The sequence below is a fragment of the Alosa pseudoharengus genome, unplaced genomic scaffold, assembly GCF_046254945.1.
Source record: "Alosa pseudoharengus isolate Yale_2024_CS ecotype anadromous, Long Island Sound unplaced genomic scaffold, YU_APseudo_1.1 YU_APseudo_1.1_scf_16, whole genome shotgun sequence".
Lineage (NCBI taxonomy): Eukaryota > Metazoa > Chordata > Actinopteri > Clupeiformes > Clupeidae > Alosa > Alosa pseudoharengus.
Genome location: NW_027468630.1, coordinates 38,791,423 through 38,818,434, shown reverse-complemented (window position 1 = coordinate 38,818,434; position 27,012 = coordinate 38,791,423). Strand labels below are relative to the sequence as shown.

At 37.9% G+C, this 27,012-nt stretch overlaps 1 protein-coding gene across 3 annotated transcripts in view; it reads left to right on the top strand.

Annotated features, from left to right (window-relative positions):
• The window catches only part of vps13c (vacuolar protein sorting 13 homolog C), a 511,929-nt gene that overhangs the window by 134,419 nt on the left and 350,498 nt on the right, over nucleotides 1-27,012 (top strand). For all 3 annotated transcript variants that reach the window (XM_076287956.1, XM_076287955.1, XM_076287957.1), the window contains 12 exons: nucleotides 405-467; nucleotides 2,125-2,272; nucleotides 5,452-5,546; nucleotides 8,673-8,815; nucleotides 9,170-9,362; nucleotides 14,055-14,169; nucleotides 14,494-14,630; nucleotides 18,079-18,205; nucleotides 18,833-18,950; nucleotides 20,195-20,324; nucleotides 23,628-23,697; nucleotides 24,009-24,109. In XM_076287956.1, coding sequence (XP_076144071.1) covers nucleotides 405-467; nucleotides 2,125-2,272; nucleotides 5,452-5,546; nucleotides 8,673-8,815; nucleotides 9,170-9,362; nucleotides 14,055-14,169; nucleotides 14,494-14,630; nucleotides 18,079-18,205; nucleotides 18,833-18,950; nucleotides 20,195-20,324; nucleotides 23,628-23,697; nucleotides 24,009-24,109 — 1,440 coding nt within the window. The remainder of the gene's footprint in view (nucleotides 1-404; nucleotides 468-2,124; nucleotides 2,273-5,451; nucleotides 5,547-8,672; nucleotides 8,816-9,169; nucleotides 9,363-14,054; nucleotides 14,170-14,493; nucleotides 14,631-18,078; nucleotides 18,206-18,832; nucleotides 18,951-20,194; nucleotides 20,325-23,627; nucleotides 23,698-24,008; nucleotides 24,110-27,012) is intronic.

Here is a 27,012-nt window from a genome sequence, read left to right as displayed (position 1 = left end):
AGGCTAGACATGATCCTAAACACTTACAGATTATGACAAAGGTTTCCAAAAAACCCTCAACAAATCCAGAAAGACATAATGACCAATTTATTGGTAAAATTCCACGTCTCCCATTGACATTAGTGCAGCGAGGGCTTATTCTGGTCTGCATAAAGGGGGATTTTCCCTCCTCCCCCTTGCAATAATCGAATGCGGAAGTTGTCGAACGTTTGCGCCTCTCGCTCCGCTTTAACCCTCTCTGCTTGGGCTATCATTATGTCTGTCAACAACATTTAAGTATGTTTGTGTTTGTATGTATGTTCAAATATGTGATAGCAATTACTGCTTTCAAAAGACTATGCATAGTGTGTGTTTGGATGTCTGTGTTTCATCAAAATGCTGTTTTATCTCTATTTTCTTTTCAGGAGCTGGAAAAAGTTCTAGATGTGTTTAACATTACAATGGCACGCCAACAAGCCCATATGGAGGTGAGGCTTTACATCGATCCATGCATTTACTGAACATATTTTATAGTGTTAACAATAATGATAATCTTTATTTATATAGCACTTTTCAAAAGCTAAGTTACAAAGTTCAGCTGTACAAAGGCAGCAAAATCAAGCAGACACTAAAGTAATTTATTTTTAAATAAAAAGTAAAACGGTTAGATTAGCGTAAAACAATACATCATAACTCCATAATGTCATACAAGTTTAAGGAAAACAAATAATATTTATAAATAATAGTCAATGCAATCTTTAGAGATGGTCAAACTTAAACCTAGGATAGGCTTTCCTATGAAGATGTATTTTGAGGAGGGACTTAATGACTTGGTTAATCTGACATCCTCTGGTAGATCACGCCAAAGCTGCAGGGCCTTCAATGCAAAAACTGCTTCTTTTAAGACGTCTCATGAAAACAAGCAAATTTGGCTGCCAGTGCGTTGAGCAAATTTGTCTTAAGACTTTTGGGCAAACTTTATTCGAGATTTTATATAAGCTTTGCCCATCGCCCATAGAGCTTTGACTGGTGAAGAACTCGGGCAATAGTTGTTGTATGCAGAGTTTCACCCATCTCAGCAACTGAAGCTTTTAACTCCTTGAGAGTTGTCACAGGTGCCTTGATAGCCTCCCCCCAATATTCTGGAACGGTCACTCAGTTTGTGGTAATTGCAAGTGAAATTGTCTTGTTTTGATCAGTCCTTTATACCAGTGTGTTTACATCAGTTCTGGTATCTTATGTGCATCACTCATCTAAGTTTACATTATTACTATTATTCACACAGTGAAATTCATAATCATACAATAAGTACATGCTCAAAGGAAAACACATAATTTTAATGGGTGACCATTACAGGTGAAAAGCTCATTTAAAGCTAATTAAGCCAGTTGTTGGCCATATTTGCTAATGTTTTCAGCATCCCATTTTTTCCCCTTCCTATGCATTTGGTAGCCTGATGTAGTCATACTCAATTCTAGTCAGAATTTGAGTCTGATACTGCTTTAGTGGGATGTTATTATAGGGCGTGTTTCAACCAACACGGTGAAAATGACTCAATTGGATGAGACGCAACCAATTAGAACAACGAAATAGCATATTGTGAATCCATAACCAAAACATCCTTCTTCTCGCTGTTTTAGTTTTGTTTCGCTTTCGATCATTTTCAAGTTATCAAGTTATTACACAAGTTATTTTCAAGTTATCAAGTTATTACACTCTCATAGGCTATATTGTTGCCTACAACAGACGCAACAGTGACATCTATATGTAGGCTATAGCTTCTCTAGAGACAACAACCTTTTTGTGTAAACAAAATCAACTGAACCGCGCTCAGGTGACATGATCGACTAGGCATTGTTGCTCATCTTTGAATCATTGAATGAAACCTGCCCATACAATTAGATTGGTGCAAACTGCTTTGGTTCGGCCATAGTTGCTTCTCAATGGAACAAGTCCAGACAAGGGCTGGCTTTCCAGGCTAGCCTTTTGGTACACTTTGCCCATTTTAATTGCAGCATAGTGGTCTATTAGGCCAACCAGGGTGTAATGTCCAGTTGACTTCACTTCTCCTCCATCAAATCCTATGGGATTACTCTTTTTATTATTATGTGTGCATGTGCATAATGCTTTGTTTCTGTACTTTAGGTCCTTAGGTCAGGGCAAAAGGTGGTAAGCAAAAGGGGAAGTGCCCAGAAACAGAGTGGGGGATTCTTCAGCAGCCTTTTCTGGCGGAAAGAAAGTGGGAAGAGAAAAGAAGGGGACGATGAGAAGGAGGAGGACACAAAGTTAAGAAGTGAGTATGCTTTCTGATCAGTGATGAACCGTATATGGTCTTCTTGGTGCACCAAGCTAACAATTTTGCACCGGTGTGGGATTTTTATAATGGTGGGTTGGTGAATGGTGGTAATGTGTGCTTGCGCCAAACATTTCGAACTGGGGCTTGTGTGAGCTTAAAAACAGGCATGATATCACTGTTTGTAAAGGTATTGCTGTGCGATCACAGACCTTCTCTCTCTTCTCTCTCCTTTTCTCTCCCTTCCTCTCCCGCTCTCTCAGTGGCCCTTCCCCAGAGCTCTGGTAATAATAACATAGTAACAGCTGAACAGCTGAAACATCGAGATATACTAGAATTAGGGCAGATTCAGGTAATCAGGTAAATTCAGGTAATCAGGTCTTCTATCAGGGCATCAGCAAGCATAGAGGCAGGCACACATCATACTACACAGTGTGTAGTAGGCCTGATGTGATAGTAACAGTAATATCTGCATCAGTAATATCTGTGTGCGGCCATTAGTAAATACAGTATTCAGAAATACAGTATTTTTTTTACTTTTCTGTTTTCTTATAGTAGTATTTTTTCTGTTGTGATATGAAACAATAAGCTATTTTTATCAGTAGGATGTTAAGAAAGTGTTTGTGTACTGAAAACCTTCAATATATTCATGATAAAATGTTTAATCTATTTGTCTCTGAATGTACAATAAAATATAAACCCAAACTGTGAGGCGCGCCTCCCCTGGGGGTTGCCAAATAATTTGAGGGGAGGCGCCCCCCATTCAGTAGAGCATTTAGTGGTCTCCCCAATCCCAGACGTTCACATTGCATGTTTGTTTGTAATGGATGCAACCGCGAGATACGCGCTTCACCATGACGGCAATGAGTTGTTAACAGACATGAACCAAGACATATAGCCCAGCAGCAATCTATCTAAAATAACACATACTTGAAGTACCATTCATGATATTGATTGTCAAATATTGAAGTTGTGGGAAGTTTACATAATTTAAGCTGTAGGATGTTTCATTCGTCCCCCATGCTGTTTCATTTGTCCCAGCCAGGAGGGACGAATGAAACAAAACACACGTTCGACTTCTCCTTAAATAACTTTCAGTGTTTTTTACGATGTCTTTGTAAATTACGTTTAATTTAAAAGTGTTTCATTCGTCCCGGTTCTCCCCTAGGTTTTCCCCTAAAAAAGTGTCAATAAACAATGCAAAATTACAAATGTCAATAAATGGCCATTTTAAAGTGTCAACAAAAATAAAATGTCCATAAGGCTAAAGGCTCTTAAATTTACAGCAGAGAGAATCCTAACAGGACGTAACAGGAAGGCATTTGGCTGAGCAACGGAGGTTAATATGCTCTAGATTTTGTCCAAATGATGTCTGTCTATCATCGTTGCACTCGGAGAAAACCAGAATGTTTAATTTGTCCTGCGTTTCTTCTACGGCTGCAAACGGGATTCACTCGCAGTTAACCAAATATTTTTTTATTAGGGCAGGGCAGGCATAGTTCTGGCTATTAAATTATTTCTAAAGCAGTCTGCTAAAGTCTGTAGTGAAGTCTGTGTAGGGTTTTCCAGGCTCCATTTCTTTTTACGAGACATCCTGCTCACTTGAGACATCTACTGGTTGTTTGGGTTGTTGCAGCGTCGTTGCAGCGTCACTGGAAAAATACAGATTAAAGTCGCGTGATACCACGTGATCCCGCGGGCGGACCGCGAGTGAAGCTGGCCAAGTAAAATAACAACTTGCCAGATAAGCCTTCATATCTTTGGGCTTCATTCAGCATTTTGTTCTTCCACTGGAAATGACTCTTCTACATTTGCTGCCTGCTGCATCCTTTCTGTTTTTATTGTTTAGAAAACGTTTGACGTCTTGAGTTAATGCATTAAACATTGTTTGCTGGTAACCCGCCACAAATAGCCTACAGATTCTTGCGTGCATACATTCTCTATTCTCTCCAAAATGTGCCCGTTCTATAGGCTGGCCAAGTGCGTAATTCTGCGGCATAAAGCAGATGTATTTATTTATTGTACAGAAAAATAAAAATAACCTGTCAAGCAGTCAATTGACTACATTGCAGTCAAGAAGTAGGGCAAATTAATTTACGAAACCAAAACGTGGGTCATAGTTGTCTAAGCCTCTATTGCGTAGCCTGTTAAAAACGTCGCTAGATAGTAGTTTATTAAATCGGCAACAACATTGTTTTCTGCAGAAGCCTACGCTAGTTATTTCTCTACTGGCTCAATTATCAAAAACGTCCTTTCTCTTTGTCCTCCGCAAATGAAGCAGGTAGTTCCGTATAGAGACGTTAGAATAAATTAGCATTTGCGATTGACAACGTTGTGATAAGTAGGCTATAACACTAACTTTGCAAAGTTAACTTGAATGCATCAATTTTGAACAAAGTTGTGTAGGCTACACCGCGCCAGTTGTAGTCTGCATGAACAGTTCTTGCACAAGACACTTTTGATTTTGATTTGCGTAGTTGCGTTAAACAATAACGTAGACAGCCATTTAAGATATTTTTTCGTTTTGTGGAGCGGCACCGGTAGGCTATCAAAAGCAGATTTCGAATTTAGTTACCACTGTGTAGCCAAGCCTTAAGCCATACCCAAGTAGCCTAAATCGAGGTAATGTTTAATTATGCATGATTTATTTTGTTATTGAATTCGTTGGCTGGGATTCCTCTCGGTAACAATTATGTTTAAAGGTAGCCTCCTGCTTTTTCTGATGTACAGTGGCAGAGCGACGCACAGTGGCTGAAAGTGGTACCAAAGTTTCACGCAGCTTCACGCCGCATAATGCACCACTGAAGTGGCCATTTCAAAGTAATGCCCACTGTACGTGACAGTTGGTAATATGTGACGCTGCATGGCTGTGGCTTAACTGAAGTGAATATCATTGTTTGAAAATGATTGTCAGGGCAGGGGCGCGGAGGTGTCACTGTTTTCAGAGGGGAGGCCCACATTGATGGAGTTTGGGAACCCATGCTATAGAGGGCTACAGTAAATTAACAAATACCGTGATATCCCTTGAAACCGTCAAAATCCTTTTTGGTCATACCAACCAGCGCTATTTTTGATCACCAAATATATTTTGTTAATAAAAATAATGAGGAATAAAATGATGTTCAAAAATGGCAAGATTCTGTGTGCATAAATACATAGTATGGGTTGTGCATCCACAGGTCTGGAAGCCATCTTAACATCGGAGGAGAAAGAAAAACTCTACACAGCCATTGGTTACAGTGGCAGTTCACATAATCAAGCACTGCCAAAGCAGGTTTGTATAAGTGTCAAAAAGAAGAAATCCCTCTGAGAAAACTGTTATTCAGATAAACTATACCAAGTATTCAATTAATGTCAAGGAAAACAAATCTTTGTCTAAAATTCTTATGTCTGAATGAACTGTAATGAACAATCAACAATCAGAACAGAACAATCAGAGCATAATATCTCTTTCGTTAGTAGGACAGTTTGTACTGTACTGGGTGTTTCATGTATAATGTTTCAGTTACATTTAGGACTGCCAAAATAACACATTGAAGCAACACTAAAGCACTTTTCCTTTGTCGCACGCATGCTATTTGTTTATCTAGCACCGGCTTTGCAAATAATGATGTCCACAGACACGGTAGAGTATGTTGCATGATTTAATGAAAGTATGATGTATTGCGACATCAGAAGCAAGTCAAATTTGTAGTTTCTTATGTCTCATTTCATCGAACTACAAATCCGCTACCTGATCTGGCAAACTTACATAGTGCGGTTATAGCCAATAGAGGGCCGCAAAGCAAATGCAGAAGTGCCGTTCACCCTGTTACGAGTTGACGAACCACTGAAACGATTTTGGAAACATTATATTAAGGTACAAAAAACTCCTTAGTGTTGCTTTAATTGTGATTAATTAAAAGAAAAATTGTACATCAAACAAATTAATACAGATCAATCACACCTAAGTGACTTATAACAAGAAAATATATCTATTAATGACAGGACCGTCTGTCTGCCTGTGTGTTTGTCTGTTATTTACATATCTCTGGAACCGTTGTCACAAAGATATTGTTAAATATTGTTAAAAGAAGCCATATTGGGTTTTTGCCACTCTAGCCAGTGTAGCCACTCCTCCCTCTCACACATCACAGTGCAGCACTGAATCAGTGCACATGAGTATAAAGTGACTGCTGTGTAAGCTGTTTAGAAGATAATGATGTCTGACCTCAACAACATAGACTGCCTCTGGATGAGGTTTGGTTGCACACAATTATTCCTCAAATTTTGCAACAACATGCCAGCCCACACTGGTATGCAGTGGCTATTCAAAAAGACATAAGATGGTGTGTTCATAAACTGACACTTTGAATTGCCTACTTTGGACTGTCTTTGGACGTCAATTCCGACTGCATGGTTCCAAATTGAAACAAGTGACAATTGGGCCCAAATTTAAGTATGGTTTCAGAATACATTTGAAGAGCATTCTACTCTGGCCAAACAACACTCTGCCACTCTGTGTCTGTAGCTGCTATGTCACCTAGGCTGTAGTAGGAAAGTTGTTGTTGCATCATTGTTGTTTGTCTTCTCTATCAAACATAGTCTTAACTCAAAACAGCTGTTAGGCCTACTGTTAGTCTTTGTCATTTTGATCTGTAACAAATGTCAAATTCAGCCATGCTTAAATGATGTGGGGGTGGGCCTTGGGGTTCTTAACTACATACTAATATGGGAGGGGGTTATATGAATGAGAACTGTTTTAATAGAAGAAACATATTTGACCTAATAATATAAGAGGGGAACAAAGACAATAAACAGATTACTCATGTTTGCTGTGCATCTCAGCTTCTGCTTTTAACTGACTCTCCCACAGCAGTGCCTCTTCTTCAAGTTATGTCTTTCTGACTGTCCTGTTGATGTGATGGATAGCTAATAAAACTGGTTGGACTGTTCAGTCTCCCCATATGTGTTTATAGATATTTTCCCTCTGTGACAAGCTTGTGAGTCTTGGGAATAACTTTTAATTTAACAGCTGGGTTGAAGGAGCAAACATTCAGTGTCAGAGTTAATGAATTAGCCTAATAGTAGCCAATAAGTTATCCACTATAGTCAGCAACATAATATTGTACTAGCTGATGAATTAGGCTATTTACTTAAGCCTACATTTGCCTAGCTACATCCAGGCTCCTTACATGCTTGCTAAAAAAATAATGGAAGAGTTTGGGTACACCGTCTTCTGTGCATTAACAACAGTCCTTGTATCAGCGACATGTGTTTTGATTTGCATGCTTTCCCTGCGCACATCTCTACAATGAAACAATACTTTATCGAGGCTAGTCTATATTTTAAATAGGCAATCACTGCATGCTGCAGTGTCAATTTATTAGAAAATTCAGTTTATCAGTTACGCAGGAACGGACGTTTCAGTTATTCAGTAACTGTGATGTAGTTACTGAAAATTAAACTGTAATGTGTTACCTTACTTTGTTACACAATAGAGTAGTTCAATTGCAGTAATGTGTTATGTTGCAACTTGTTACCCCGAACACTGACATTGAAGTTACAGTGCAGAGGAGACCTTAGCTAGCAATTACTACTGCATCTGTCAATACTATTACTAGAGTCCCACACAAATAATGACATTAATTGGGCATACAAACATCTAAATGAGCAGTATAACTCCAAAAAACTGAATCTTAAAATGTAACTCAACGGCTTGTTGGTTGACATGCTGCTATGCATGAACATTTGTGTGTGAAAATTATTTAAGCTGTTACACCAAAAAACAGAGCACTTTGTGTTCTTTGTGTGTACGAGACATAATTCATACCCCTTGCATTTTACTGCGAGGTCCACGGAATGGCACGCGCCCTACAGAAATATTATTCAATTTTACGAGTGAGCTGTTGGGCCCCCCCTTGCGATGTGTTTGGGCCCCCCAGGGGTGATGATGTGAGTGAAACATTATGACTGAAAAGCAGAGCTGTGACAGTGGGAGAAGAAATAAAATAATATGGTGACTTGGCTGCTGTTTTTAATGTATTTTCAAAACATGATGACACCTTCATGTTCCTCGTAAATTGTGATTAGGCCAAGCAGAAGTTCCGTCAAAAGTATATGTAATATATTTTAGGCAAATATTTTAAGATATCTTTCTTTTGTTATGCTTTTGTCAGGCTGCTATGCACATCAGAGCTAGTTGAGCGACTACCTGTTGTGAATCAGAGTTGGTGACACCTGATTACCTGATGGCGTAAAACATCTGCCTAAAATTGAAGGCAAAAGACTATTTTAATTTGCTTGTCTGCTTTCACCTGCTAGAGTCCTCCATACAATAATGTGTTTGATGGTGTGTTTCAAACTGATATAGCATTGGTAACTGATGGCTGGGTTATGATTGTATGAATGTATTTTACAGTATGTTGCTGTGATTGTGAGTGTTAAGCTGATGAGGACTTCCATCACTCTGAGAGAGGCAGAAAATGTTCCAGAAATCCTGAAGGTCCAGATGGTTGACCTCACAACTCAAATCTCACAGAGACCAGGAGGTCAGGCCATCAAGTAAGTAACATTTGGTCAGAAATAGCACAGTGGCAATTATACATCTCCTAGCTAAGCATGAAATAGCAACCATATTCATTGGTGATCATCTAAGGCGAGACACTACAGGTAAATAGGGTAACATTTTAAAATAATATACATCACCATGAAACTTCCTCAATTAATTACTTACACAAGTATTAAAAAAATGTATTACAAGTTTTTGAAATTCTAATGTTTAATTATGCAAATTAGGCATTATCTCGATTAAATTTCCTTGATTTTGCATATATTTCACGTAAAGGAGATGTATATATTTTGCCTTTTTCTTCTAAAACAATTATGTCATATTAAAGTTATCTCTATTTATGCTAGGATGGAAGCTGGCCTAGAGCACTGGTATGTGACTGGCTTACAACAGAATGGAGTGGTGCCTTCTATTATTGCATCAATGGGAAGCAACACGTCTTCATTGCTAAATATACTATTCGAAGTGAATCCTGAAGATCAAACTGCTGATCAGCTTCTTTACATCCAATCCCAGCCTGTGGAGATAATCTATGATGCCGTAAGAATCATGCTTAGATAAACAATAATGGTTTGTTCTACAGCACTACATTTAAAGCAAAACAAATACAAACTAGACAAGAAATGGTTAACAAAGTAGAATATGAATCAATTTTGGCTCAACCATAGTACAGACCTAAATCCGTCAAAAAAGGTCCAGAATGATGGCAAAGAACTTTTCCTGCCTCAAAACCTGGATTGCTGCTAAAAAGTTGAGGTCCAGAATCATAGTGGAGACATGAAGAGCTTGGTAGCTTAAAAAGGGTATTAATAATTGTGGACATTCCATTTTTCATAAAAATTTAAAAAGGAAAACTTTTTTGATTACATGTTTTTACCACATTATCTTACCACACCTTTTGGCATGTGACAATGTAATTTTCAGTCAGAACACACAAATTGGTCAAGAGAAAATCAACATTAAATCAATATTTGCCAGGGGTATGAATGATTTTGTGTTTAACTGTATAAACTAATATGAACAACTACAACTACTGCAATTAGCACATAGCCAAGTTAACACAAGTTCAAAATTCTCCTTCATTAAGCCTTATGGGCCTTTTCGAAAGTTGTTTCAGTATCAACTTTAAATACATAATAAATATATGTATGGAAGTCTTTGAAGTACTTGATTGATAAACTTGTGCTATCTTGTCTTGTGTTAACTTGGCTGCCTGGCTAGTTCTTCAAGAATACATAATTTTTACTACACTGCAAAAACTATTTATCTAATAAAATCTAACCAAGTCTTATTTAATCTTATATCAAGTATAGAACGTCGGCCATTATTGGGGAAATAAGTCCCGACAGGGCGAACCGGACCCCGACGCGCAGTGGAGGGGTCTTGTTCCGCCCTGAAGGGACTTCTTTTCCCAATAATGACCGGCGTTCTATACATTATCCCGTGTAATACTACGGCTACTTGCCAAAACTAAACAATAAACTCCCCACGATGTGACTCTTTAGCCTACATAGCCTAGGCTATAGTCTATTTGTTACCGTTTCATCGTGGCTTTTGGTGAGAAACAAATAGTTCGCAACAGCACACGCTGAACTTGTATCAAACATTCTTTAGAACACAGCTGATCAACCGTCTGATTTCACTTTTAAATTAAGTTCCAGTCCTTGCACAGTAATATGAAAGACGTAAATTAGAAGCACACAGCCCATTTTCCTTGACAGCGGTCTGTTATACTTAGCAACGGTCTGTTATTGAGAATTTTGAGAAAGAAGGCCCATTCAAGTGAATGGAGCATTCTGCAGCACTCTGAAGAGCCGTGTAATAATTAGGTCATAATTCATATGCAACAACGTATTTAATAACTATGAATAAGGGGTAATTAGGAGCTTAGGAGAAATTGTTAATTAAGGGTCTAGTAAGGGTAGAAGGTATTAACAGAATAAGGTATTAATTAGTGACTTATAATGACTAACAAGTGGCTAGTATGCTACTAAACATGTTAGTAAGCAGCTAATTAATGGTCAATATGCGTGTCTTAACTCATTGAATGCCAAGCTGTTTTTCGGAAGCTTTGTCCTAGAGTGCCAGCAATCTAGACCATTGTTGATTATTTTTGTACAGCCACAGCATATTCTGTGTTATAGCTATGAACACATACAATGGCTCGTTTAAAAGGTGAGACTTTAAGCTCTCAGTGGGTGCAAACCGTGAATTTCTACACGCCTCTGTTCCTGAGAAATCCCAAGCTAAATAGTGGCTAGTTTTCATCAAAATCGCTGTTTTTTTTAGAAATGGAGATATATCGTCTTTCATGAAATATGAAGTGTTGCCTGTAAACTTTCCGGGAAGTGATCAGTGAGACCTGGCAAGACTGCCACCTAGTGATAGACCCACGAAAATGGCCTGGTTTTCAGCTGACGTGCATGTGTCACTGATTCGACCCAAAGCGGCAACCGAGTTATGATAAAATGTCCAGATAAAATGTCCAGATTGTGCGTTTTCATGAGTTTTCGATATATATAATCGTATTAACCCAAGGATTAAAGTTCTCCGTCGTAGGACGGATTTCCGTCAATTTGATTTTAGAAATGTCATATTTGAGATCGATGCAGATCCGATGAGAAAAAAAATAGGAGGGGGGGGGGCTATCACCTTTGCTTTTCCTTTTTTAAGGCAACTACAAATATTAGGTCCGATGAATTAATGTGTGTGATGGTAAATGTTTAAAGACCTAATAGTGTTCTTGAGAACTTTCTGTGTCTCAATCAGTGACCGCTCAAGAAGATAGCCTACGTCAGCCATGAGTTTCGCTTTGTTTAGGTTGTAGCTACACACTTGTCTCGGGCGTTTGCTTAAAAAAAAAAAAAGAACACGTATGGAGGACTATAACGGTCTAAAAGTTGGATTATAGTGATACATTAGAGACAGCTGATGAGGTTGGCCAATCCTTTTTTGGATATGATATTGTGAGCTCTATGTGCGAATTCGGAGAAGAAGCGTAGCTGTGTTCTTTCCGTGCATCAATGTAGACAATTTCTTACTATCGCGAACTCTTGTCAGGGGAGGTCATTCATTTTGGGTGTCACCTATGACTTGAACAGATAGCCTGCTATGCCACCCGATGTAGGCTACTATTATTGTTACAGTTTTTAATCAATGCAACTAACATTATGTGTAAAGCGACGCAATATGAACCGTAGCCTATGTAATTTATTATCCCGTCTGTTATGACATGTACAACAATGTTTTTCACAATTTGCGACGGAAGGTTTTGACTGAGCGTGTTAGCATAAAAAAAATAATAATATCACTGTCATCATCGCGAACTGTTGAGTAAGGGGGTTAGTCTGTTTGTGACGCACAGACAGCCTTGTAGCCTATTTTGCTTAGGCCTCACTTTTAACCACAGTAGGTTGTGAGTGTATGTTGCTATAAAATATTATTAATTTATAGCACAAAACCATAACCAGTAGGCCTACCAGAACCTCGCATATTAGCGTCATGATTTGTGTGCGTCTATTTGGCAAGGCCACTAGCTGTCATGGATGCGTTGTTGCTAAAGGAAGGCAAGGCAGGTGTCAAAAGTTAAAAAATAAATGGAGATGGGCAGCTGTTGGAAACGGGGGAGAACTAACAAGCCATGGTGTAAAGAAATTAAAGTGCCAGGGGTTTGCTTTTGCGCGGTTCGCTGCAAGAAAATTGTTTATGGATGCAATAGGAAAACGTTTTAGCACGCCACCAATCAGAAGACCGCCATAAGGTTAACGTTCGTGCACTTCAGGACATCTTCCCTACCTGGTGCAACTAGCCACCACGACAGAGGTAGGCTACGTTTATCTATGGCTGACCGTTTTTACGTTTAGAAAGTAGGCTACGCATGATCTTTCATATCGCAACCTCTTGTTATACAATCTGTTGCTGAAGACAAAAACACCGTCTCCAGATTGTCGTTATCAAATGTGCAGACCTCCTGCATGAGCACACACAGACTGAGAGACTGCTAATTGGAAAACTGAGTTGTCTGTAAAACTCAAAATGACCATGTTTTCATTAAATGCGGATGAGGCAACAAATGGAAATATGAACAATATCTAGAATGTTCTGATTCGTTACTTTGATGAGGAAATGGGAAGTCTTGCAAACTTGATTTTATAGATTTTACTTGGTGTTGAATTGCATATTAACAAGAAAAAAATCTCCCCTTTAAACACTTTTGGCCTGAAGTAATTAAATAAGAGTGTGTTAAAGCCTTTCTACAATATTGCTGCAGTAGAAAAGAACAGCAATGGCTAATCAGCAATGGTCAGGGATGGTACTAAAATATATTTTTGTTCATCAGGAAAACTCAATCTCAATCAAGAACACTCAATTCGCCTTATTCACATGGCGGCCATTGGCGGCTAAAACGAGGCTACAGGGTACACAAACCATAGGATTGTTATGTTCTATGCATTCACCTGTAGGTGGCATTAATTATATAGTAAGTGTACCCTGTAGCCTCGTTTTGGTTTAAACAATGGCCGGCGTGTGAATAAGGCGAATACTCCCTTTACTTTGCTGTTTGCATCTTTTTGTACATTAAAAACCAATAGGTCGCGACCGCAAAAGGGGTGCTATCTCTATAGGTAGATATGAACAACGTATGACTTATGGCCTGAAAAAAGTTCAGTCAAACGATTTTTTTTCACTTTAATCCCTGATTAACCACAATGTTAATATTTTGATTGTGACCAAAGTGCTCCACAAGCAAAGCGGAGAAGCTGTTTTTATTCATTATGCACCAAAGCTATGGAACACCCAGCCTATGTACATCAAACAGTCAAATTCAGTCAACATCTTTAAAGAAGACCTGAAAACATACCTGAATATGAGAGCTTTTAGTTAACTCACTTTTATCTTGTAGCCTATTTCTTCACATTGTTTTACATTCTACTGCTGCCATTTACAGGTTCTTCCCATTTTCACTGCATTAGTTGTATTGTATGTGTTGTTATTATTGTTTTGTTTGTTTGTATTATTATCATTCTTTCTCTACTATTGCGTTAAATGCTCCAGATGTAAAGCACTTTGAATAACATTCCGTGTATGAAAGATGAAAGGTGCAATTCAAATAAAGCTTATTATTATTATTATTATTATTATTGTTATTATTATTATTATGACAATTTTATTGACTATTGTTTTAAAAATCCTTAGAGGCCTAAGATTTTCCTTGTTTTGCTGATATTCCAGGTTACAATCAACACCTTGGTAGAGTTTTTTAAGCCAACAAAAGGAGTTGACTTGGAGGTCATTACCTCTGCAACACTCATGAAACTGGAGGAGATAAAAGAGAAAACTGCAACTGGTAAATGTGACTTCAACTCACACACACACACACACACACACACACACATTGTCATTTATATTCACATAACATGAATGTTTGATGAACATGAACAAGAATTATCTACACTGCAAAAACTGCTTATCTAATAATTAATTAAGAAGCCTATGATTCCTCATATCAGATGTTTAAAGTATCTTGAAGCATTAAAGAACCATCGCTAACTCTCCTTTGCTAAGAGAAGAGAATGAGTGAAATTGGTGAATTTCTGAATGTTTCATTCTGTACGTATGTATTGCAGTATATTATATGGTATGTCTCAGTGTTGTCTTCTCATCCATTCAGGTCTGTCTCACATCATACAGACACGGAAAGTTCTAGACCTGAGAATCAACCTGAAGCCCTCTTATTTTCTGTTGCCATTTTCTGGCTTCAATTATGCTGAATCTGACTTGATGATACTTGACTTTGGTAGTTTGCAGGTGAGGAAAGAGAACATACAGTAATAATGGTCTCATCAACACCTGTAAAATGAGTACATTAAATTGGTTGCAAGATCCCATAAAAGTATAATATGATTTGTGTGTGGTTCGTTGACCTCTGTAACTGTATATCCAACTGTGTCATCATCATTATCATCATCATCAACCATTTTTTATTCAGGGAGAAATTGACTGAGCATCAAGCTCTTTTACAGCAATGCCCTGAGTTACAAAACATACAACAACATACAACATACATACAAACATACAACAACAACAATAACAAAACAAGAACAATAAAAAGATACAAAAGGCAAATAATAATAATAATAATAATAATAATAATAATAATAATTCACAAAAAACAAATAATAAACCAACTTTTATTTGGAAACAGTTGTGGGCAGAGGAAACAGTTGGCGAGATGCCAACTGACAGTTGAAATGGCTGAACAGTTAAATAGTTGAGTAGTTTAAATAGTTAAATGTTTATGTAAATGTTAATAGTTTAATATGATTAAATTATGGGCAGAGGAAATAGTTGAACAGGATCTGTAGTCTTAAGAGAGCCAGATTGTATGCTTAAAGCCTGAGACAGAGTATATAGTTTAAAAGTTGAAAGTAGATAGTGTAATGGATATTGATAGACAGAAAGTTTAATGGATGTTGATAGATAGTTTAATGGGTGGATGAGTGAATGGTTTGAAGAGGATGAATGGATAGAAAGTTGGATGGAATGTGCCTTATATAATGGAGAGACACAGAGAGAGGTAGCCTAGTTGAGCAGAAAGCAGTTGATACAGGTGCAATCAATTTAATTAGCCCAAATCTATGGGGAAAAATAAGCTTGTTTTTTGTTAATATCTCAAAAAGTAAAAGGGTAAAATACATTGCTCAAGTGTCCTTTTCAGACCTACATTACAGAGTTTGAACAAAGTTTCTATGTTAAACTGGTTGAATCTGAATTGGACACAGAAATTTTGGTTAGAATAATAATAATAAAACTAGAAATGTAATGCCAGAGGAATTACAATAGTGGATGGAAAGCTGCTGGGTTAATGTTGGTGGGGAGATTCCAGGAAAAAAAAAACATTGAATCACTCAATCTTTGAGTTCATACAAACCCTTGTACCAAAAAATCTTGTGTGTCAGGCATTCTTGAGATTTCACACTCAAGGTGGGTTTGACCTTGACATTTGACTTCATCATTAACCCTTAAAGGTGTAGGTTTTTGAACATTCTAAGTTCCGCAACAATTGAAGGTTCTAAAATTCTATGTTGAATTCAATGAACCCAGATATTCTTTAGAATGTTAATTTCCCAACATTCCCGTCACACCGGTGTGACGGTACTCCTTTAAGGGTTAAGTCCATACAAATGTTCACACCAAATTTGAAGCATGTGCGTCAAGCCGTTCTGAAGTTGTGACACATGCACGAAAGCTGGCCTTTGGAAAATGTAGTTCAGAGAAAGCCTAATTGTATGCAATGCAAAAGGCTACCTGCAAAACGGGGCTTTCAGTTGGTGTTGATGACTGCTCATTCTGCACCCAGATATCAATTTGTCATTGAATCTGTTAAAATCAACATTACTTTGTCAACGTTAAAATCATTGAATCAACGTTGCACTGCAACATTGACTCTACATCACTTCTGCACCCTTCATTAACATTGAAGCAACGTTCTATGTATATATTCTAACTACAGATCAACGGGATTTCAACGGTATTTCCACTAAGATGAATATATATTGAAACAATGTTGAAATTACAACCAATCTACAGCCAGGGTAAATTTGGCTAGGCCTAGGTATGACTGGTTTAGGCTATACAAGCAAGCTTGCATAAATAACTATTGACAACTTGTTATCAGTTAAGCAAGTGCATTTATTCACTCTTCATCTAGAAATTCACGTGTGCTGTGCTTTTCTGCCATCCATAGCAGTTGCAGTCAGCCTGATCCTCCAGTAGCAGAGTGAAGCGGCACCTAACAGAAATAGAAGGGGGGGAAAAGAGACAGTTGTTAGATAAATATGTTCAACTGAACAACACACTAACAGCTAAGCCTACAATTAAGTCATTTTACGCCACAACCTACCTCTCATACAAACGTAGTTCAAAACGAAGGCTAAGTTTCAGCCATTGATTGTTTGCCATTTCCCTCGTCAGGCCAGCTATCGCTACGAAAGGCGTCTGGCTGGCAATTTGAGTGTGAAGTGCTTAGCTACTCCACTGCACACAACCGCGAACCTAGAAACATTCCCGAGGTCTAGCTAACGTAATATAACTTACCTACTGAATCCTCGGTTATCGCTTAATCAAGTTATGAATTTACTCGGCGTAATACCAGTATTATCAAACTAGCTAGAGTTAAACTTAACGTCCTCTCTAGCATTTACAAATATGTTGCTAAGCTACAAGTTTGAAGCTAAAGCCAACTTGCTTGCTTACTTTATTAGCCGAGTCGTTTTAAACAGACTTCACACACTCCATTCGAATAAAAAACACAAATTAATTGTAACTTACATTGGGTGTGGTAGGAAAACGTCCGTTTCGTCGTCGTTTGTTGGACGAACCAGACAACAAGAACGTAAACTTTCTTCAAGAGGATGCATGACAGCAGTGCCTGTAGGAATGTCAATGACGCAAGGAGAACTGTGCATGCGCACAAGTTAATTACGGGATGTGTAGTTTTAGGGAGCACCAGATTGTATGCATTAGAAGCTGAGACAGTTGGATTTACAGGTGACACCTGTGCCAGTGTTCTGATTAGCCCCGGAACTACTCTAGCTTAACGAGCGCAGCTGGCTTTAGGCCATTATGAAATCAAAGCCATTCAAGTCTATGGGGGAAAAATTAGCTTTTTAAAATCTTTAATCCCCCATTTCTCAAAAAGTATAAACTTTTAAAAAAAGTCTGAAATAATAACTCTCTTACCCCACTCCAGACCTACACAACGGTTATTTCAATATGTCTGTATGTTAAGCGATTAGAGTCACATTCATTCTTGAAAAGGTAAAAAGAAAAGGTTATAATAATAAGAAGCCAGGAGATTTCAAGATAGTGGATTCCATCCACTATAAAGAAGAAGAGGACTTCGGATAACAGAACTATCACGATTTAAAAGGTCTAAAAAGCATTGTACAACAGCCATATCATCAATCATATCCTTGAATTGGTCTAGTGACACAAACCTATCTAATTTTAATAATTCTTGCAATTTGTTCCATTTATTAGATGCAAAAAATGTAAAAGCAAATTTACCAAATTCAGATTTAATTTTAGGAGTTTGAAGAGATAAAACCCTGTGAACGTGTATTGTGGCAGATTGATTTCCAAGTTATCCAAGTTAATTAAGCAATTTCTCCATTTTTGCATTAAGCAATATATTTGGGTGCAATTTCGATGGAATTTATACATAACCAATTTGTTTTTGTATTTGCATTTATAGTTAACAACTGTGGATCAGGAATCTCAGCAGTTATTATCTAGCTCATCTCTGGAAGAAGTTATGGACCAGGCTTATGAAAAATATTCACTAGAGCTGCGCAATGTTCAGTTATTGTTTTGCACTGGAGGTATGTAACACTCAAAGCTCTCTACAAGTTGATTTTTGTTTCTCTTTCAGTCAAATCTCCAAAAAGGACCCAAAGCTGTCATCTTTGTCCATATAAGGAGATCCTGGAGATGACCGAAGCTAACTACTTATTGGAAGTTGCACTGCAAGTTAGCTCCCATGTAGAAAATATCGAAGTTCCCCATCTTAACGTACCAAAGATCACCAGAAACCCACTCAAAGTTAGATGACAAAAGTGAATAGGGCAAAATGTCTGCCTTTCAGGCTCCTTCACCGGGAGAGTTTAACAGGTGTGATTATTCAAAATCTCCATGTTATCTTCCCATATGAAAAAAACACAAGTACCCACAAGAACTCCTTATATGGGCAAAGATGACAGCTTTTTTTGTAGGCGAACTTCAGAGGTCTATACGAATAGGGTCAGATGGGTATGAACTGAAATTCAAAATCAAATAATTTCATACCCCCGATCAATATATTAAAATAACTCCTTCAAATTTGGCTAAGAAAGGTTTAGCCGACGAAAATCACTGTGGTGTTGAGGTTTTAATTTTTTAAGAAGGTATTAAAAAAGGTATTAAAAGGTATTGAATTTCACTTCAGGATTTCTGTATATACCCTGACACAGGCAAAAACTGGAAGGCTTCCCATCAGACAGGTTCCTCCCCCCAGCACATATTGCAGCCCATGGATTTCACCCTCCAGCTCAGCAAGTGCATGGTGGACCAAGATACCAGGATGCCAAGGTCCTGCATTTTATCATTACTATGATTCTCTCTTTTTAGTGAAATGTGGTTCATGCTGTAACTCAAGTTTTGAAAGATAAGGTGGATGAGGGACAAAATGCTAATGAGCAAGGTGTGGTTTGTAGGATTGAGCAGACTGAAGATTGAAGTTTGTGCTCAGGATCTTGCTTTTGGTTTTAAAGCAGCACTAAAGAAGATTTGCTCTTGAGGTCCCCCGACAGTTGTAAACAAGTTAAATACTGTATGTGTCTGCTGAGAGCAGAAGTTTTGTTCGCCGTATTAAAAGTTTATGTATGGGGGTAGAATTGCCTCATAAAGATTTGTGCATACTCAGAAAGATATGCACAAATATACAACTGTGACATACAAATAAAGTAATTTGTACAAATATACTGTATGTGTATTTGGAAATATATATTTGACATTTGTGTGTGGGAAGTGGATTCTGCATTTGTGGATCGCATTTGTGGATTTGTGGATGACATAATTTTGAGACATTCTTATCGCGCACAAATTCACCCTCCCCTGGACAACCAGTAGATGGCAGTGTTCTGCAAAATGTCAGTTAGTAACTCAGGCAGATATGTTTTTCTGATTGCGTAGCGAGTGTTTTCCCACTGTTTTTCCTACTTCTAATGGAGTTCAGTTCAGTCAAGTCAAGTGGTCTATGACTGTAGCAGGATCAATGACATGGAAGCTGACACTGGATTAACTGTAAGTAATAACCAGAATCCAGGTTAGAAGTGGGGAAAAAAACGGGAAAACGCTACGCAGTCGGACAAAGTTATCTGCCTCAGTTGCTCACTATTCTACCCCCATATTTATGTGCCATCGAAATGATTATTTTAAGGTAAAAAAAAAATCTTCAGGGAGCCTTTAAGTCGGCAAAGACATTTTGTGTAGTCATATAATTAGTTCTGTGCTTTGCATGTCATTAAAATTTGGGCCCTTGAACATGTCATTTCACATTTATTTATGCAATTGCGTAATTTAATTGCCTTGTGACCTTATAGATTTGCATTACACCAAAATCATTAGCTTGCTTATTTACATGTAGTATTATATTTCACCAGAATACAAATGTCTGCTTTCTGCACCTAATTCAGTTGCAGCAATGCACCATTGTTGAATGCATATAGGGGAGACGTGGCAGGTTGTTACATATCAATTTATATTTATTTTTTGTAAATTGTATGTATTTTTTGTAAATTAGTATTAATATTTTGTTTGTTTATCCATTGCAGGTTTAAGTTATTGGGTGAATTGCCACTGCTGCATGTTAAAGTCTCTGAACAGAAGATCAAGGGCATGTTCAACCTCCTGAGAAGCATTCCTTTACCATCCACAACAGATACCCTTGCATCTCCTAAGAAGGTATGTGCATCCATGAGGAAGTCATTACATGAGATGTAATGTAGAGGGATGTGGTTTAGTCTAGGCTAGAGATGGGCAAACTATGACCCGTGGGCTGGATCCAGCCCACCACGCAATTTAATCCAGCCCGCAGAGCATTTAAAATGATGTTATCATAGGCTGCTGGCTATTTTTTTCTTAGACGACGTTGTCGTTACTGCACACTGCTTATAATTGATATCTCCTTTTTAATATTAGAAACTTTTGAAAATAAATTATAAAGGCAACAGTAGTTCCCACTAGTGACCATTTTTAAACTGTGAGCAGGCACAGCCATAGGCACAGCACTAGCCATAGGTTAATTTGAATGGAGCTGGCAAAAGATCATTATGAGAACGTATAGACACAATGCTCTTAAAAAAGTCCTATGCAACAATTTTAGCAAAAATTACCTTAATTATGCAGGTTGAGAGTCGTTGTGATGGTTCTACAACACTTTTTGGGTCGTTTGGTGGGTGCTTCGTTTCCCCCTAGTGCTTCTCCGCGGAAAAATCGAATATGCAACTTTCTGTTCGCGGTCCGAACACATCAGGATGTGAAGTATCCAATCGCGCCTCGAAAATGTAGTCAGATTGTAGTTTCTAAGAAGACTGCAAAACGGACTCCGACTTGGCTTTGTTGCTGTTGAAATTGTAAGTAGCCTACCCTTGGGTCAGGGTGAACTTCGTTTTTTTGTAATGTGGTTTGATAGTCTCTTGAACAATGTGTTTGCTCGACTGTTTTATTGTGAGCCCTGTATGTGTTTAGCTTGGTTTCTTGATGGCTAGCTCGCTAGCTAGTGGGGGTTTAGCGTAGCAGTCACTTACTACCGAAGCTGCAGGGGGAGCTATGTCGTGAAAAATGCGAGCCCAAATCAGGCGAAAACCCAGAAACAGCGAATGAATAACCAGACCTGCATAGGGCTTCTTTAAAAGTGACAGTGCACATTTATAAATGATTATGAATAAAAATGATTGAACATCAAATTAGCAGTATTTCTTTAATTTTTTAAAACAAAAGGTGGGTTGAGTTATATTCGGGCCAATACAGGTACTTGTTTATATTATAATGTATTGTAATCCTACATCGCCATGTCACTTCAGAATATCGACATATGAATTGTTTGCCCATCTTTATCATTGCAAATGATGTCATCCATTTTTGCAACAAATTCAAACAAATGGCCTATTTACATCCCAGAAAACAATTAGTCATGGACGCTACATTAAATCAATATTACTGTCAACGTTAAATCCTTGAATCAACGTCACACTTGCAATGATTGTACATCATTTTGCGCCCTCAATTAATATTGAAACAACGTTTAAATTCTAACTAAAGATCAACATGATTTCAATGGTATTTTGATTGATATTAAACCGAAGTAAACCACTATTTATCTCGCAAATATATATAAAATGTTTGAGTTTACTGTCAAAATGACAGACTGAAGATGGTGTTTAATGGTATTTAATTTTAGCTGGGTGAGCTCACTGAACCATGCCGTGTTTGCTGGCAGCAACAGCCATTCATAGTAAACTATAAATCCACTACTTTTCAATCACCACGTCCAGATTTCCCGGTCAACCATAAATCCATGACTTTTCAATATCTTTTAGTGAACTATGTATCAATGTTCTGTCGATTATTATTAAATATGGGTTGAACTCGACTTGATCCAAGGATTACAACGGTACCTCATTTTGCAAAATCGGGCGTACAGGTCAAAAGTTATGTGCATTAATGTACATCCAAAATGCCAAAACACTAGATTTTTTTTGCTAGTTACAGCAAATTATATTGTGCCGTCACAATGGAGTCCCTAGTCCTTGTATCAAGTTTTGTTTTGATAAATGAAAGTGTCGCTGAGATATGAGCTAACTTCCTGTAACTCTAGCACCCTGCTAGTGGTTGAAGGTCATCAAATTTATTGTGTGTCCGGATGGGGTCCCAAGTCAATATACCCCGATTGGTTTCTATACGTGAACAGGCTCATACAGTATGAGCCTACTTCCTGTGATTATAGCGACCCCTAGTGGTCAAAAGACACCAAATGTATTGTGCATCTTCAGGATGGGAGTCCCGAGTCTATGTCCCAAGTTTGGACTTCATACATCAAAGCCTTGCTGAGATATGAACTCACTTGCTTGGCGGTTTCACGACTGATTTCGATCGGCTTTGATTGGTGAACGCTTTCGAAATTCAAAAATCCTTTCCATAACTTTTGCGAGGCATAGTCTGAAAATCATGTACGTAAGTTTCGTGAAGATCAGACTAAATTTGTGACCTGTGAAACTTTAGCTTTGCTTTCGCTAAAATCCAATATGGCGGAGATTGACGACACATGATGTATCGAACTCGGCTTGATCCAAGGATTCTAACAGTACCTCATTTATTTTAAATCAGGCCTACGGGTCAAAAGTAACGTGCCTTATTAACACAACACCCACATTTCTTGGCTAATTGCAGCGCTCCCTAGGGATCAAAGGGCACCACATTTCGTGTGCATCCTCACATTGGAGTCTCGAGTTCATGTACCAAGTTTGGTTTTGATACGTGAAAGCGTTCCTGAGATATGATCTTATTTCCTGTTTGGCAGCTACGTCGACAATTTTGTTTGGCTGTGACGGGCAAACGCTTTCGAAAATCAAAAATCCTTCTGGTTACTTTTGTGAGTCTTGGTTCGGGAATCATGTACGTTAAGTTACGTGAAGATCGGAAAAAATTTGTGATCTATGAAAGTTAGTTTCAGTTTAAATGAAATCCAATATGGCGGAAGAACGACTAGGGTCAGTGACGTCATCTTCTCCCGTTACACCGGTCACCGGTACTGACCGGACCTTCTAGAGTTGGACAGGTGGCGATATTTCAAAAGGTCTAGGGGCAGGAGCTTACGGAAAATTAGGGACCCGGGAATAATAAGAAGAAGAAAATTTAAGAAGAACAATATTGTGTTGCTTTCAGCAAGCACGCTAACTAAACCAATGTTGTTTCAATATCTATTCACCATTTAGTGCTCCTGGACTGTCGTGTTTTTGTCAGGATTGTAATGCTTCTTCAATGTCTATTTACCATTGAGATTTCAATCTCAATCTTTTGGATGGAAAATCAACATCATATGAATGTCACCTTGCTATCTGGGGTAGCTTTTGTGGTGAACAATGTATGCATGTGTGCGGATGATGCCCATAAATAGGCAATGTGATTCATAGCTTTGCAATTCATATTGCCTACCTATATTTTAGGTAGACTTTGACTGTGTGACTGTTCTGCAAATATATGCAGGTTTTGGCCACACCTCTGTCAAACACAACCAAGATTTTAAATGCTTCTACTTTTCTGGACATGGACTCAGGTAAAGTAACAAATGCATATATTACACTTGGATATACGGTATACAATTTATCTTTGACTTATCTTCACAGGGATATTCTTTTTCACACTTTGACAAGCCACATGCCAAAAAGACTTTCTCCAAACAGGGAAAACACAGACTTTAGTATATACAGTATGGCATACTGTGTCTACAGTAATTAATTTATGTGCTATGTTATGTATTGATACTACTTTAGCTGAAGGAACCAGACCTTTGGAACTTTTTTGGATGAAACTGATACTGCTGATGCTGGTGATGATTGTAATGTGCATGTATGTGTATGTCTGTAGACTTTGAGGAGGATACCAGTGATGCCTCTCAGGATGAAGAGCTCATGAAAATGACAAAAGCTGAGCTAACAGACTTGCAATTCAAGTTTGAAGTTAAAGAGGTACTCTTTGTTGTGTTATAGTTGGTTGTTTTTTCTTCTATGGGCTTTCTGTGTATGCAAATTTACTCATGATTGAGTTAATACATTTAGTTTATGCTTCCGAGGAACTGCAAAGTGTGCTTGCTCAGGTGCGGTTCACTAATGGGAGCAGACAGTGAAATATGGTGCATTGAACTCGACTAAATTCCAAACATTTGAATGGTACCTCATCTTTCAACATTGGACATATGGGTCAAAGGTTTTGGGCATTAACGCATGTCCAAAACGCCAAAAATTCCAAAAAATGTTTGCAGAGCTGTACATAGAGAGAGTTCCGCTGCACGTCGGGATCCGGTTCGCCCTGTTGGGACATATTTCCTGATAATGAACAGCGTTCTATACATTATCCCTTACATACTCGGCCCTTCAGGCAAGACCCTTTAGAATCCACAGGATATAAACAAAATCTTTAATCAATTCTACAGTGATTTGTATTCCACCATTAACCAACCATCCCAATAAGAGATAGATATAGATAGATAGATGCATTCCTTGATTCAATTGAACTTCCCTCACTAACCATAAAACAAGCAGACACATTACATAAATCGCTTACATTCGAGGAACTCGCCAAAGCCCTAAATAACATGCCAGGCAATAAATCACCTGGCCCACATGGATTACCGGCCAATTTTTTACCACTATTCATCCACACAGATGTCAAAGCCAACTCCATTCCCCACATGAACAAAACAGCTATCACACTTCTATTAAAACCTAACAAAGACCCAATCCTCCTCTTTAGCAACCACCCTTTGTCACCTATCAACACTGACCTTAAAATTATCACCAAAGCATTAGCAGCTAGCTTTTTTTTTTAATGAAAAACAGGTATACTTCAAACAACATCCATAGACTTTTCAATCTCATTGGCATATCCCAAAAACACCAATACAACACAACCAGGGTAGGAATTTCATGGCGGCCACGACGGCCATGGCCTTGCCCCTTGCGTTGGCCGTGATGCCCCTTTGAAAAAGGTTTACAGGCCACTGTGGCCTTAGTGCCCCCTTCTTTCAATATTCAGCTTTGCGTCCTACTAATAATTTTTATTTAGCCTTTGGCCTGTCAAAATAATCTTAGCATTCATAGCACAAATTAATTTAGTCTTTTACGCAGTGGAGAAAATGACAGCGCATGGCGAGAAAGAAATTGAGTCCAAATTCACCCATTCTTCTCAGTTGAACTACTCGCGAAGTAGCCTACTCATCACACAGACATCACAAGTATCACATGAAAGAGCTTTTCCTCAGCTTTTAAACAATGTTAGCCGCTAATTGTTGTGGTGAACGGTTTGTAAAAAGTAAATAATATGATTAAATGTAATCATATTATTCTGCATAATGTTGGTTCTGCACCCATCTCCCCACCCATTCATCTTGGTGTAATACTTCACGAACCCTTCTTTCAACACATGGCAAACCATTTATCAGAATAAACAACAGACCTTACCGAACACAAAGGCGCAAAGCAGTCCCCTGTACAGTTAGCCGAGTAATCCGGTTTTGAATTTGCAGCAAATTTCGACATGCATGTCTTCAAATTTGGGTTTCACAATGTGTTTAAATTGTTCCACATGATTTCATAACAGGCCAAATAGAAAATAAATGTTAAATTTAGCCTAAATATATGTAAATATTAAAATCAGATGATTTACAGTTCTATGTTATATGTCATGTTTCATGTTTTTGTAATGTTTCATAGTTAACTTTGGCCTTGGTGCCCTGACGTGTGGCCTTTGTGCCCTCCACCAAATATGCCCAACTGAAGGCCTTTTGGCCTTGCCCCTAAAATGGTGAAATTCCAAGCCTGAACACAACACCATCATAGTATCACTAGACATAAAAAAGGCATTTGACAAGGTTGATAATAATAATAATAATAATAATAATAATAATAATAATAATAATAATAATAACAACTAAAATGCAATTCCAAGGAATTAACAGTGCATGAAAATGCTAAGTTGTGATGTAAAATATCATGTATAGTTAAAACAGATAATACAGAGATGGTTACTACGGTGATGCTAGGATAGACATGGTGGTTGCATAGCTTAATAAAAGTTGATAGTTTAAAAGTAGACTGTTTAAAAGCTGAATGTAGATAGTTTAAAAGTTGTTGATAGATAGTAGATAGTTTAAAAATTGTTGATAGACAGCTAGTTTAATAGATAGTTTAATGATAGTTTAAAAGAAGACCGTTTAAAAGTTGAAGGTAAATAGTTTAAAAGTTGTTGACAGACTGGAAGTTTAATAAATGTTGATATTCAAATAGTTTAATGGCTGTGTATAGGTAGATATTTGACGATAACTAAAAGTTGGAATGGCTCTAATGTTTGCTAGCAGTTATGCTAAGATTTTAAACTATGCTAACCATGCTACTTAGCTAATGTTTTATAGCAATGCTAACATGCTAACCATGCTACTTAGCTAACGTTTTCTAGCAGTTTTGCTAAACATGTTAATTATGCTAGCAATGTTAACTATGCTAACATTTTCTAGCAGTTTTGCTAAACATGCTAACTATCATTTTTAGTAGTTATGCTAACTAGCATGTTAACTATGCTAACCATGTGACTTAGCTAATCATTTTTAGTAGTTATGCTAACTATGCTAACTAGCATGCTAACAATGCTAACTATGCTAACCATTTGATTTAGCTAACCTAGCTAATCATTTTTAGTTATTATGCTAACTATGCTAACTAACATGCTAACTATGCTAACCATGGGACTTAGCTAACCTAGCTAATCATTTTTAGCAGTTTTGCTAAAAATTTTAACAATGCTAGCAATGCTAACCATGTTAACCATGCTAACTAGCTACGGTGGGTAGGAGTCATAGTTGATGACAAGTGTTGAC